Here is a 16,083-nt window from a genome sequence, read left to right as displayed (position 1 = left end):
TATCTTTGTGAATGTTTTATAAAGTTGTGATAGTAGTGAGATTGGACGATAATTTTTCAGATCTGTATTGTCCCCTTTTTTGTGTATTAATATTGTGTTAGCAGTATTCCATTCCTTTGGTATGTTTCCTTCAAATAGGCATTTATTAAAAAGTATTTTTAGGTACCTGATGACTTCTTCTCCGCCTTCTTTCAACATTTCTGCCAGAATTCCATCACTACCCGGTGCTTTATTTCTTTTCAATTCTTTAATTGCATTTTCTATTTCTACTTCGCTTATTTCGGGCATTACTTCAGAATTTACGTTTGTTATTTGTCTTTTCAGATTTTGCTTTGAAGAGTCAGGGGGATCGTTTCTTGAGCGGTATAACTCAGTATAGAAGTTTTCAACTATGTTTGATATCTGAGCTTTGCTTGTTTCTAGTTGGCCTTGTTGATTTTTCATAGTTATAATATTTTTCTTTCCTAATTTCGGTTTGGTATATTTCAGACTTCGATTTTTCTCTATCACTCTTTCTACATGTTCTTGTTGATGTTTTTTAATATCGTCTTTTATCTGTTTTCGTATGGCTCGATTAAGTTCTTTGTATTCTGTGGTATTTCTTTTGTTTAGTGACAGGAGCTCTTTTCGTTATTTCAGCATATTCTTCGATTCTGCACTTATTTTGGATTTTTTGTTGTTATGGCGGGTTGCTACTTCTGAGCGAGCATTCAATAGTTCTTTTGTTATAACTGAGTTAATTTTATTAGTGCTTGGGCGGTTTTTAATTTGCTAGCATATTTTTCTTTATCGACTTTTAGCTTTTCTGTGTCTATTTGTATCGTGTTATTAAAGTTAATTCTACGTTTGCTATACTTAATCCTTGGTTTAGCTCTAACCATTCTGTGATCACTACCCAGAGAGACATTATTTATTACTGTTACATCTTCTACGATACCTTTCTTGTTACGATGTAATCGATTTCGTTCCTTGTTTTTCCGTCTGGTGATAACCACGTCCACTTTCTTTGCGGTTTTTTCTTATAAAATGTGTTCATTACGAAATATTTGTTGCTATGTAGGAAGTTAACCAGGGTTTCTCCTCTCTCATTTCTAACACCATAGCCGAATTCACCAATATAGTTTTCGCTTTCTTCTAGTCGTTTTCCAATCTTAGCGTTGAAATCTCCTATTATAAGTGTATAAGTGCTGTGATAGTTCGTGTTGGTTTCTATTATTTTCTCGTAGAACTCATCTATCTCTTCATCGGGGTGTGTTGAAGTTGGGGCGTACACTTGAATGATTTTTAGGGTGATTTTCTCGTTTATATTCATCACAATCATTGCAATTCTTTCTGAGATTCCCACATATTGTTCTATTTTATTAGCATGTTTCTTAGAAACCAGAAATCCTACGCCGTTTAGACTTTGTTCTTTGTGCCCTTTGTAATACAAGATGTTACCTGATTGCAATGTTATGCGCTCCTCGCCTTTCCTTTTTACCTCTGCGAGACCAATTATGTCCCACTTTAGGTCCTTTATTTCTTCTTCTAGCTCATAGATTTTTTCATCTCTGTTTAAGGACCTTACATTGAGTGTTGCTATATTCAAGTTTGTTGTTTTTCAAAACTTTATATACCATTTTCAAAAGGTAACATTAAATTTAAATCGCCCAGGGTATAGGGGCCACAGGCGTTTAATCATTTGCCGACAGTTGTAACAACCACCAGTTCAATAAATGTATTTAAGAGGAATCTTAGGCAATTTTTATGTGAAAAAGTGTTTTATACAGTCGAAGAATTTTTTAGATCTTAGATATCAGCTGTATTTCATTTAGCTTTTAAATTCATTTCATGTCTTGTTTAGTCTAGTTTAGTGTTTAGTTTTTAGCAATGTATATTTATGACTAATTCTATACAAACTATGTTTGTCAGAAAGAAAATAAAGAATTTGAAATTTGAATTTGAAAAGATGAAATCAATAAAAAAAATACCACTATTAGTAAGTCAATAACATGCATTCATATTGTAGCGTTTTACCAATAGAATGAGTGGTTTTAATTTATGTAAATATATTTATTTATAAGTTTTCAGTACGATAATATCTTATCAACTAAACTAAACTAATATCAGCGCTGCTTATATGTACAAGGTATTATGTACTAGAATAATCTGGAATAGTCCACCTCTATTTTCGCTTGTATTGACTTCTCGATCTCTCACCAGGTCGATACATCCGAACATTCCCGAACACACGTCATCCTCTCGAGATGCAACTGTTATATGGGCTTCGTCGAAATAAGCATGTTCGTATGTACAATATAAAATCATCAAGGTTTGGTTTTAATTGAGAATAAACTAAATATAAGACCAAATACCATGTCGGGATAGTATCATGAGGTTTTTTCCAAATTTTTTCCTCATGAGTTATTATGGAATCGCTAACAGTAGAAGTTTACTGTCATCATTCAGGAACGCAACTAAACGATATTGGCAACACCATTTTAAAGTCGTCTATTGCAAAATGTATAATATATGTCTGAATTATTAATATGAATGAGTCAGATACAATAGAATTAGAAGAATTTTTCAAAAGTTGTTTTTTATTAATGTTTTGTATTTTGAGAACGATTTCCGAAGGGGAAATCAAAACGTCAAAAATAAACTTATTTTAAACTCAAATTGGGTCTTATTCCCAACAAAGATAGTAATTGCATGAAGATGCCACAAGAAAATAACTTTGGAACAGTAATGTAAATAAGTTATTCAAAAAAAAATTTGGATCAATATTGTGAATATTTTTCTGTTTTACATTTTTGTTGAGCTGAACTGTTTTTCACCATAATAAATATTTTTATCACCACTTATAAGCAAAATAATTATATCCAAAATATTCCTTAAAAAATTTTAGTCTGTATATTATGTTGCTTTATTATGCCACATTATTCATGCCATAGATTTTATATTATAATATATTTTTGTGCAAAATAAATTTATTAATTATTCATGTTAGCTTTTATGATGACACGTAAAGTTAATTACACGCAAAAGGAAGATGCATGGTTTTGTGTTTGTAATAAAAACATTGTTGACCTTTACATTGACGGAGAGAAATATCTACAGGGAGATAAAGTATGATACTGAGAAATCGTATCATGTACATTATAACTTTTATGTATAAATATTAATTAAATTTGATACATTTAAATATGGTGACTTAAATATTTAGTTCTTATGGGCTTGAAGAAGTAGAGTTTAACAGTTACAATTTAATATAATCCAGTTATAATAAAATTCTACATACAAAGTAACTTTTTCGTCTTGATTCAAAGCAAATTATCTATTTTATCTTCATAAATCTGCCCCCTAGGTGCTAAGCTCATTACTCTTTCGGGAACTACCCATGCTCCAATTTCCTATGGGAGATTTATCTTTTGTGTCTATTTCGAACACCTGGGTTCCTCGATTTCTCCTATTCTAGTTAATTTTGTTCTTGATGACTTAATTGCTGACCGATTACTGTTATTGTATATTCAAATCCCTTGTATTAAGCGCTATGTGGATGATCTAATCTTAGCATTACCACTGGACAGGACATGAGTCACCCTGTCAGTGTTCAACGATTTTGATTCTCATTTACAATTTACTTGTGGATTACAAGATTCTACCACTATGAGCATACAGTTTCTGGATATGCGTGTCTTTAGGAGGGCAGATAACACCTTGACTACAAGTTGGTACAGAAAACCTATGGCTTCCAATAGGTTTCTCGACTACCATTCTTGTCATCCATTTAAATATAAAATCAACCTCATCCAAGTTCTCAGTTTTAGGTTACACAGGTTATCACATGCGGCTAATCGAAGGGAATCTCTACTTTTACCTAGAAGTATTCTTGTCGAAAACTTTTAAATAACTACAACATATGGAACTCCTTTGACTTCGTCAACATCTCATTATTCTTCCTTACCATACTTCCCTCAAGTTACAGACAAACTTATTAAAATATTTGGAAATACACCAGTTAAGTTAGCAATAAAAACGCTAAAACTATCAGGATTCAGGGACTTTTGTCCCCCATTAAAATTAATGTTGTTTACCACATTCCCTGTGCTGAATATAATTATTCTTGTTACATATACTTTGCAATGAAAGAAATTTCAAAAAAGTCAATAAAGTCATAAAAGCTATATTAAAAAAATCCCGTAAAAAATAACAATATTTAGATTTAAGCGAGAAATGTTTGTTATCATAATGATTATTTATAATCTAATATGTAAGGAAATTTATTGTATACAAAAAAGAAGATAGTCTGAATCAGACGAAGAACATCAGGCTTTAAAACTTAAGATAATGTTATGGAAAATCGATTACATCATTATTTAGAGCTGCTATTAATAAAGCCATAATAGCGAATATGCTAGGCAAAATTATTTCAATCGATCGATAACTAGAAACGTCACACAACTAGAAAAGAAGAAACTTTACTTCCAGATTAAGTCAAATGCACGTATATCGCATACGAGTTATGGATTATTCAGAATTATGTAATCTCAAAGAGAAACAATAGAAAATTAACATAAATATGTCAAGAAACCATATAAAAATACATATTAACGCTCAAAAAGTATCCTCTTAACTGTTGTCTTGTACATAGTTAGTGTATTTACATGTAATCGGCAAGAATTGGATCTTCACTTCAAATTATTATTCATTATAAATTAAGTTCATGCTTAATGCTTAGTTTCCCTTCGCATGCATGATTTCTGGTACCGTCTTTTTGTGCACTTCTAGCTGATTTCTGTAATTATTTCACTCCTATGTCAAAATTCTATTAAGCTAGACTTGCTGGTAATAATTCCGTTGGAATTTTTCATCAACTCTATGATTCCGTGTAATTCTTATTGCGCAACCAATGAAGCAATTTTTTTGCAGCACTAAAAATAGTCGTCCTGCCTCACAGTTTCTTAGAGACTTTACCAAGTCCTTAATATCTATTTGTTCTTCATAGATGTTCAAAGTTAAATTTCATAAATACCACATCTATAAAGTTCATTAATATTTTAAAGATAACTCATTCACTTCAGCTATGTTAGTTTATAAATGTCTAACAATACTTTTGTTTTAGGCAGGTGTATTGGTTAGGAGATCTCAATTACCGTATAACAGATTTGACTACCACACAAGTCAAAACGTTATTGATAAGGAATGAAATGCCAACACTTTTAAGAGCTGATCAATTGAATCAACAAAAAGAGAGGGGAAATGTCCTTTTGGTAAGTAATGTTTGTTTTCTACTGACAAAATTAACAAAAAACTTGATATTTATAGTTATTTATTAATATTGTACTGATGTTTGTTTTTAAATATTTTGCGTGTGTAGCTGCATACTCTTATTTTACTTATTATATACTATTCAATTCATATTAACATTGAGACACTCTGCACTAGTTTAATTGTTGGCATTTTGGAAATAATTGATTCCAAACCTTTTTTAACAGTTCTTTCGATAATTATCAAGTTGTACGTACATTTCCTTTGGGTACCTTATATAAGTATAAGTATAGTATAAGTACTATAGGTATGGTAGTATGGTATAAAATAGCCGAATTTGAAGAACGCGCTCGAAATGATTAAACAAAAAAGGTCCAGAAATAACTACGTAAGAAGTTGTTCATGTAATAAAAACACAAAAAAAACGGACAAGCTACGGTTCCGACAAAATCATCTTTGAAATACAATTAATTGCAGAAAACGAAAACAAAAGTCTAGACTTGATGACACCCCTCTTCAATTAGATATATCATCATCAATAGTTGCCCATTCATCGTCGAATATAAGCCTCCCTTAGGTTAAGGTCTTAGCCTCCCTTCTAAGGCTTAAACATCCCTTATGAAATAAGATTTACTCAGGTAAAATACTATTAGAATGTTGAAAGAGGTTCTGAAACTGTTTTCTTGTGGCATATCTGAGTTAAATAGTATGTTTATATGGGATTAAGCCACAACTGATTGTAATTGATTGATTTTTTGTATATAAATTTTATAATTGTTGTTTGACGTTTAGATTTCTACTCCGGAAATCGTTTTTAAAAAAGATTTTTTTTAAATATTGAGAGTATTATTATAGCCAAAAAAACAACGTGTGGTGCTATAGAAAAATCTTAAAAGTTTCTTGCTTTTTCTTTCGAAATGTGGTCCTATAGAAAAATCTTAAAAGTTTCTTGGATGGAAAAGATTCGAAACTCTACAATATTATAACGTTTCAGCAAGACTACTGAGGTTAAAAAAGCATTAAGAAGTCCCAGATATATATTGCTACAAAATATTATGTAAGATATTTTTATGGTATTGATACAAGCATGCTATTTAGGTTGGTATTGAATAAAATTAGGATAGCTATGATGGTAACCAACGTTCTGACAAGGACATGGTACATGAAGAAGAAGAAAAAACAGCTTTTTGGTTATAACCATCACAATAGTTAAAATTAACATTCGTACACCACCAAAAAAACCTAATCCCTCACAAACCGATGACTACCGATTAATAAGTCTTATGTCTCATATCCTTAAAACTTTCCTCAGATATCCTCACAAGAATTTTCAGGAAATACGAATATCAGATGGATAACACACAGTTCAGATTTAGAAATGGATACGCGAGATGAGAACGCGCCAAGCTCTTTGATCTTTAAACGTACTTACACAACGATGCAGAGACATGGATGTAGATATATACTTATGTTTTGTAGACTATCGAAAGGCATTCGATTGCAAAAGATGATCGAAATTCTAAGATCTAACGGACTCGTATCACAGAACTCCTCTGACACCAAACGGCAACACTCGAAATAGAAGAAACGTAATCGGAATATATACGGAATACACGAGGAGTACCGAGTATAACGTTCCAATTCATTTGGCGTTTGTGGATTTTCAAAAAGCATTCGAGGCATCGAGAAATATGGAAGCAATTGGGGAGACCTACATTCAGGAGTGGATGGACAATGGTTGACAAAGAATGGACACGAGAAGTGAGACAGGTCTGTGTCCTTTTGCCAATTCTATTTAATCTGCACTCGGAATTTATATTTAGGAAGCATTGAATGAGACATAAGGTGGTGTGAGGTCAACGGAACCTACCAGAGCTCCAAAGATAATAAATTCCATTATAGCGAAATGGTTGGCTTACATCTAAACGTATCCAAAACCAAAATACTAGTTTTAAAGACGTTTAAAAAAAAGAACCAATAACTCCATAAAATATCTGGTAGCTAATATCAACAGTGAGTATAACCCAAAAAACTCAATTTAAACTTAAAACTTGCTATTAAATGCATGAGTAAACAAATTGAGCTGTTTAACACAATCACAGTAAAAACAATATACTACTTAGGCCATATATAAGAGCTGAAAGATATTAGCTACTAAAATATAGAGTAAAAGGGCAGTAGGAAGACTCCAGACCTCATGGTTAAAGGATCCGGGGAGGTGGTTTGACCGCTCATGTGCAGGAATCTTTCGTGCTGCAATTTCCAAAACTACAATTGCCAACCTTTAAGAGACTGCGGAATAAGAAGAAACATTGAGGGCTTTTATTGACACATATCTTGACCTTGACTGGCGACTATTATATGTTATTTTACTTTTAAGTATAGTATAAATAATATATGCATTTTGTAACTGTAATAATGAGGTTCTGAAACTGTTTTCTCGTGGCATGTTAAATATTATATTTATAGGGGATTAAACCACAATTAACTGTAATTAGTATTACAGTCAGCAATTAATACGGAAAACGTTTTCAAAAAAAAATTATAAATTAAGAAATTATTATATTAACCTGTAAATGTTTATCAATTGGCGCTTTATGGCAACCAATTTGACAGTTGACTTACGTGGCCTAGATCTTGAAAATTCTGATCTTTCTTATGCAGTTAATGATAGATGATGTGTCTCCGACCTTTTATTAACTCATTAATGTTGGTATATTCTTATTGCTGACTTCTTTTGTTATATTGGTAACCAGAGCCCGCTACATTCTATTTCTAAGTTTGCTACACATGTTTTTTCATTTAGTAATATGAGGTCTGCTATGGTAGTATGATGCCATGGTTTAGAGATGAAGTGAAGACAAAATGTGTCGAAAAGAAAAAAGCTGTTTTACAATATAGAACACAACAAATACAACAGGCATATAACCACTATAAACGAATCAGAAATGAAACGAATACTTTAATTAGTCAAATAAAAAGTAAACACTGGCAGATCTTCTCAAAACAGATGACTTGTACGGAATACAAAAAAAAATATGGAGAACGATCAGAGGACAAAAAAAGAGATGAACGAAAGGGGACACTGGCAGAGCTTCTCAAAGCAAATGGAACCGACTTGTACGGAACACAAAAATAAATATAGAGAATGATCAGAGGACAAAGTCTCGATCCCTATTTGCTAACACCACCAACACCATAGGTGGCGATAAACGAAAAAATAAATATTGAGGAGGAAGGGGTAAAGGAAGCATTAAGAAAATTAAAAAACAATAGAAAATCGCTAGGAGAAGACAGAATACCGAACGAACTCCTAAAGTTGGGAGGACCAGATCTGAACAAACAACTATTAAAACTAATCCAAAAAATATAAAACTCCTCAAGAATGGAGATCAAGCATCAAAGGACAAATCGGACCCGGAAAATTACAGAGGAATTCATTTATTAACAACTGAATGAATGAAATAACACTAACAGAAGAACAACAAGGTTTTAGGTCGGGAAGATCATGCACCGACGATATATTTATAATGAGGCAAGTGCAAAAGAAATCATTAGAATACAACAAACCGGCATACCTATGTTTTGTGGACCTTAAGAAGGCATTTGACAAGGTGAAATTAAAGGACGTTATCCACTTATTGTGCGCAAGAGAGATACCTCTCGGAATAATCAAAAGGATTAAAAATATCTACCAAAACAACACAATAAAAGTGAAAGTAGAAGAAGAACTAACTGACCCTATTGAAGTTGGCAATGGGATAAGACAGGAAGATTCCCTGAGTCCTCTATTGTTCAACCTGATTATGGATGAAATAATAAAAAAGTAAGAACTAAAAAAGGATACCAAATGCATGGTTATGAAAGCAAATTTACTAAGATGTAAATTGCAGCTGGAAGATCAGATAATAGAACAAGTGATGGAGTTTAAATATCTAGGCATTATATTAGCTAGATAAGGAAAGCTCGAAACAGAAGTGGAACATTAAGTGAATAGAGCAAACAGAGCCTCAGATTGCCTGAATTAAACAATATGGAGAAATAAAAATATCGGAAAAGAAATGAAAGGCAGAATTTACAAAACAGTCATCAGTCCAATAATGACATACTCTGCAAAAACATGACCGGATACAGAGAGAACAAAAAGGATGTTAGAAATAGCAGGGATGAAAACACTTTAAATTGATGGTAAAACACTATGGGGCAGAGCTAGAAGTACATATATACGACGTAGATGCAAGATGGAGAACATCAAGGACTGAGTGAGAAATAGAAGAGTAGAATAGTACGATAATATAAGCCGAATGGCAACAAATAGAGTAGTAAAAACGGCAAGAGACGGTACCCCAACATGAAGACGATCAGTAGGAAGACCATGAAAACGATGGAACGACAAATAACTGGAGGCACATTGAAAAACAGGAAGGGTCATATCTACATAAAAAGAAGAAGAAGAGGGGTGTTTCTTTGATTTTCCCATTTTTGCTGTTTGTTTTTTTCATGATAATTGATGCACCTTTCCATTGTACTCTATGCTTACTTTCCCAGACATGTTTGCATTACTGGGATCTGTCAAAGTCTCTGTTTTTGATGTATGATTAATACTCATTTATCCCTACACTTAGCCGTCTTAACGTGTCTACTAGATAACAGTTGTTGCATTCATAAGGTATCTTATAAATGAAATTCTTTGATATCTCCTGTGTGTTGTTGGGTTTGGTTTTGAAAAGGATAGGTCTCAGTGTAGTTGTGGTTTGAAATGTTGTGATGTACGACATGCTCACGTGATATTCTTGCCACATTCCTTATGACATATAATAGCGTCGCATGTTGCTGACGTCCCTCCATTTCTTTTACTTCCACGCTTTCCGGTCTCTTGCCATTCCCTTCATCTTTTGTAATGTTTCCTCCCCGCTTAATTCCAATTTTCTAGATCCACGCCTTTGTACGTATACCCCTTCTTCTTCTTCCCTGATCTATTCTCGCCCATTCTTGTTATGTGTCCATACAAGTGCAATTTTTTTTCTGTCTTTTCTTTATTGGTGCATGTTTTAACTCGTTTCTGATATTTTCGTTTTTTTCCCTATTTAGCTTCGTCGTTTCAGGTATACTAGGTGACATAGAAATCCGAACACCCAGTTTAAATGATTTTATTTCAATAAAATTTGGTGTAATTTATTTATCTTACTGAAAAAAACAAGTGATAAAGTTTTTAGCCTTATCAGTTGGAGATTCCGGTTTTTATACTTTTTGTTTTTAAATTCACTAACAATCTAAAAATGAATATTTCAGCCGCAGTAATGATCCAAATTTGGCGGATTGTGGTTCTTGACATTCTTTACGATTGGTTACGATGCCTAGAGTACGGAGACCTGTACGATTTCGTCAACTTAGGGAGTTTGATAGGGGCCGTATAATGGGACTTCGGAAAGCTGGACTTTCTTTTCGGGAAGTTACAGTTAGAGTGCAAAGAAGTGTAGACACCATGGTTAGGTGTTGTCAGGCATGGCTTCAAGAAGGCTGTACACAAAGATCAAGGGGCACTGGGTGCCGCCGTAGAACTATAGACCGTGAAGATTGTCGCCTAAGATTATTGGCCTTAAGAGACTGTTTCTCCACTACCAGCTCCATTGAAAATGAATGGTTTGCAGAACACGGAAGACCTATTGGCATGCGAAGTGTTTACCGACGAATGAGAAGTTTTGGCCTGTTTTCATACCGACCACACTGAGTCCTCCCTTTAACTCCAGAACACCGCCGTAATCGCCTTTAGTGGTGCAGAGAACGGTCACTCTGGAATCAGGAATGGAACAGTATTGTCTTTAGTGACGAGTCTCGATTTTGTTTAGGCATGCACGATGGTCGAGCGAGGGTTAGAAGGCGACGTGGTGAAAGGAGGAATCCACAGTTTTTTGTTGAAAGACATGTTCATCACACTGTTGGAGTTATGGTTTGAGGTGCTATAGCTTATGGTTCCAGGTCACCTTTAATCTTTATCAGAGGTAACATGAACGTGCAGCGTTATATCCAAGAAGTTCTAGAACCCCACCTTTTACCCTATCTTGACACCCTGGTAAATCCAACTTTCCAACAAGATAATGCCCGACCACATGTTGCAAGAGTCACAATATACTTCTTTCAACATAATGATGTCACATTGTTAGCATGGCCACCAAGATCTCCCGACGTATCCCCAATTGAGCACGTGTGGGATATGATGGGTAGAAGATTGCTCAATTTGCAACGACCTCCTCAGACTCTACAAGCACTTTGAGAGGAGTTGGTGGATGCCTGAAATGAGATACCACAAGAGGACATTGACCACCTGATCAGAAGCATGCCTAGGCGCGTTGGAGAATGCGTAACACATCGGGGCACATCCACACATTATTAAAGGTAAAAGGGCTTTAAAGCAATGCAATCATTTTGAAATTTTAATCATTTACTTATTATGCTTCATTAAATACTTATACAAAATTTTATTAAAATAAAATCATTTAAACTGGGTGTTCGGATTTCTATGTCACTTAGTATATTTGCCGCAGTTGTTTCTGTTGCAGTTATGGTACTCGTAAGATGTCACCACCCTCTAGTTTTTGTCTTCTACAGAATACTAGTGTTGCATCTGCTATCTACTGCTCGTGATATCCATTTACATAGTCTTGCATTTGTTAATGTTTATTCCTAACTTAATTTGTTCCGTTTCCTCTGTCCATACACAAATTAGTCTTTAAACGTTTCAAGGGTTGTCCACGTCTTCTGCTCACAGTAATTGTTCAATATTAACTGGTGTTATATATCATTAACCTATTGTTGTCTTTAAGTTCTCTGTTCTTCTTTTTATATGTGTAAATGCATAATTTATTCATAGTTATTACGAATATAAGTGTGCTTCGACTAACTGAATGCTGTATTCCCTTGTTTATCCGAAATTCTGTGATAAGCTGCCTCCCATTCCTCCTACCACTCGGTTTAGGTACTTCTACTAACTTGTATTAATTTTCTTGATGTTTTTTAGACTACTGACAGTAATATATATGCTATGTATTTCCCTTTTCTTCTTTTTCTATCCACTGTATCATTTCGAACTCGATTATATCTACTCCACTGCCTATTATTCCTGTTATTGGTTCTTATTTCTTCCATTTGGTTTTCATTTGTAGCCATCTGTTATATGGTTCCCTCTATCTGTTTCTTTATTTTCTTTTTGGCCCATATATTTTTCATAATATTCTCTCCATACCTGTAGTATTTCTGTTATGTGTGTCTTTATTCGGTTATTGTTATCTCTTACTCCTCTTTTTCTTCCAATTAAATTTCTTACTTTGTTCCAAAAATATTCTGTAGTCTCTAGTGATTCACTGGACTTCTTCAAACTCTCTTCTTACTTTTCGTCTATGACTTTTCTTCTTATTTGTTAAGTCTAGCAAACAAAAAATGAAATTAGTCATCCAAAGTCACGCGTCGTAACTGGTCAAACGTAGCTGGAATCACGTTTCAATCATGCATTCTTGAAAATTATGAATTCGATTATTACTGTGCTTAAGAAAATATGTTTCCTTGCTGGTCACTTTACATTGTAACAATAGAATATTATATTTCTGCTTACAATAATAAAAATAATACATTAGATCTAGTTTATAAAATAAGTTTTCATTCGCATTAAAAACGGTTTCTAAAGAGTCGCGTATAATCCACTCACGGATGAGCAGGAGTCGCCTATATACCTAAAGATGTAAAATAATGTAATTAGTATATTCTATTTATTTCAAAAGGATATTCAATTATTTAGTCTATCAATAGAAAGGCTACTAGCAACCACAGATGATCTTTTGGTTTATATGTATATAATGACTTCTAAAGACATGCCAAAACTTGTTTATTTGGAAGAAGTTATTTATCGAGTTTTCATTACATGAAACGTATTGTTACAAATACAATCCCCCGCAATCGGTCATACGTATTTATCAGTAAACAAAATCAAAGGCTATTATCAAGATTCGAATTTATTTTTGAGAAAAAAGTAATACTCTTGAGTGTCAAAATAACCGAATTAGTCTATTTAATAGATGAATTAATCAATTTCCTGAAACTATGGTAGAAATGTGATTACGCATCACAATAAAGACAACAAATGAATCAACAGCTGAATCAGCAGCTAAATGAACGATTGCAATATTCCATTTTTTGTAACTGCTTACGCAATGTTTGACGATTCATTTGTGGAATTACCTCATTAGTTTTTATTACAGAAAAAATTTTGTCTAGAGTAGGAATTTCCTTATTAAAATAAAAATAATGAACTGTACGTCTTATTTCTGAATTATTATGTTCGTTGAATTGAATTGGTTTTCGACCTGGTAGATGTGTCTGTGGGACCTAAACTTCACATAAGCGTTGTTTTTGACGGACAATCCTGTAAACAGTGGATGACGATACTCCTGTCATACTTTTACAACTTATTGCCTCCGTATGAAACAATGTTTTTCTCAAATACTCATACACATTAGACACTATTTTTTTAGCTTTAAGTCCTAACTTTTTGCGAGAACTTTTCACATTTATACTTTATTGAATTAAATAATATTTAACAAAAGCAATAAATCGTTAAACACAAAGGCACCTGTATATTTCTAACACTCAATGTACTTATAACTATGAAAAAACTAAATATGTACTGACCATATACGCATCCTTTCTCCGCTTCTGACAAGCTTCCTGGTAGGGGTGATCACGCTAATGACTGATTTCATTTTTTATATCCTGGACTATGGTTTGTCGTAGTATTCCTCCGTTCTCTCTGATGCTGTATACAGGGTGTTTGGTAGGTCGATGGAAATTTTTTAAGGGATAATAGGGGACGCCATTTGCAAAAATTTTTTGCTAATAATGTATATCGCTCAAACTGTTAAGGTTTCCGAAATAAAGTTAAATTTGTCAATATTCGACAACCATCTATTTCACGTTTAAAAATTATCTAGGCGTACTACCTCCCTGTTTTACGAATGGAATAAAAATGTAAACCTAAAATTTCTTAAAAAACCTAAAACCTCCTCGCATAAAATTTCCATCAGCTATCCTCATTCTCCGAACGCATAACAAACAAAAAACAATCTACCTGCTATGCGAACAAACAATCTACCTGCTATAAAGTGGTTTATTTTGGTTTATAAACATGGTTATTGTATGCGTATGAAAGGTGCGTTTTACTGTTTGACATCCGAAGTGTGTTTGGAGTTTCTTGTGAGTTTTTTGCAGAGTACGCAGACATTCTGTTTCTGTATGACTGGAATGACTGACAATGCATCTGCAGCACGTCGAGAATATCAGCGTTGTTACCCTAACCGGCGACTTCCACATGTAAGTGTCTTTATTAAGACATATCGACGAATTAGTGAAACTGGTAGTGTTAACAAACCTGTTTCCGGTATTAATCCTGGACGTTACGGTCCTGGTGTAGATGACTAAATTTTGGTCTGGTCTGGTCGGTAGTGCACAACAATGGACGCTACCCTTATCATTACACGCCTCTGCAAGGTCTTCAAGACGGTGATCCAATTAGAAGGGTAAATTTTTGCCGCTTTTTGTTAGATGCAGACATCAACGATGGTAATTTTCTTAAAAGTATTTTATGGACTGATGAATCCAGTTTTAATAGAGAAGTAATAACAAATTTTCACAACCTGCATTACTGTTACTTTTCAGCAAAAATTTAGTGTCAACGTTTGGGTAGTAGTTATCGGACGAAAGTTAATAGGACCTTACTTTTTGCCAGGCAGGTTAAATAGTCAAGTGTACTTAGACTTTCTAGAGAATGAATTACCACCACTCTTAGAAGATTTACTCCTCGCCCTCAGACGAAGAATGGTGTACGAACATGATGGATGCCCTGCACATTGTGCACGTGCTGTTACGGCTTGGTTCAACAATCACTATCCCAATAGGTGGATTGGACGAACTGGACCGGTTTTGTGGCCTGCTAGATCGCCAGATTTAACACCGTGTGACTACCACATCTGGTGTGTGGTTCCAATCCGAACTAGAGCTCATTTAATGGAAAGGTTTATCGAAGCAGCTGACATTATAAGGGCAGAACTGATGTTAAAAGTAACCACATCATAAATACGACGCAGGGAAAGAGCGTGCATTAGGAATGGTGGTTCTCGTTTTGAAGAACAATGACTGTTTTCTAAAGTTTATGTACATACTTAAAAAGGCATAATAAATGTTGCAAAAAGCATGATGTATCGTTGTTGTGTTTTACCTTTCTTACCCGTTTCATTAATGAAGGTTATTTTAACAATGCATTAAGATTCAACGAAGGGTTTTTGCAATCTGAGCAAGTAATACGTAAGGCATTTTGTATGTCAGGGAAGTATCTCGCCTAGATAATTATTTTTAGAAATAAAATAAACTAGCAGCCTTATTTTCGAATATTAACAAATTTAACTTTATTTCGGAAACCTTAACAGTTTGAGCGATACATTATTAGCAAAAAAATTTGCAAATGGCGTCCCCTAGTATACCATAAAAAATTTCCATCGACCTACCAAACACCCTGTATATTTGCACTATATGACTTTCCCCTTCCATTTTTATTTTATTGTAGATTATTCTCAATGATATAGGTTTGAATTCCAACATTCTTTTGTCTACCTTCTTTGTTACTATTATTTCTACTCCTTCTTTCGCTCTATGGTTTCTTTGACCAAGGAGTAGTTTTATCATCGCGATAGTTTCGGATATTTTTGCTTTTTTCTTTCTACATTAATTTGTTTTGCTAATACTGTTATTTGTATTTTGCTTTCTTCCATTTTTAGCATTTCATTTATC

The 16,083-nt window shown here is 33.8% G+C and overlaps 1 protein-coding gene across 3 annotated transcripts in view; it reads left to right on the top strand.

Annotated features, from left to right (window-relative positions):
* Ocrl (Oculocerebrorenal syndrome of Lowe) overlaps positions 1-16,083 on the top strand; it is a 120,723-nt gene that overhangs the window by 55,999 nt on the left and 48,641 nt on the right. For all 3 annotated transcript variants that reach the window (XM_072523109.1, XM_072523107.1, XM_072523108.1), the window contains one exon: positions 5,105-5,252. In XM_072523109.1, coding sequence (XP_072379210.1) covers positions 5,105-5,252 — 148 coding nt within the window. The remainder of the gene's footprint in view (positions 1-5,104; positions 5,253-16,083) is intronic.

Source organism: Diabrotica undecimpunctata, chromosome 2 (assembly GCF_040954645.1).
Source record: "Diabrotica undecimpunctata isolate CICGRU chromosome 2, icDiaUnde3, whole genome shotgun sequence".
NCBI lineage: Eukaryota > Metazoa > Arthropoda > Insecta > Coleoptera > Chrysomelidae > Diabrotica > Diabrotica undecimpunctata.
This window is presented reverse-complemented; position numbering and strand designations above follow the sequence as displayed.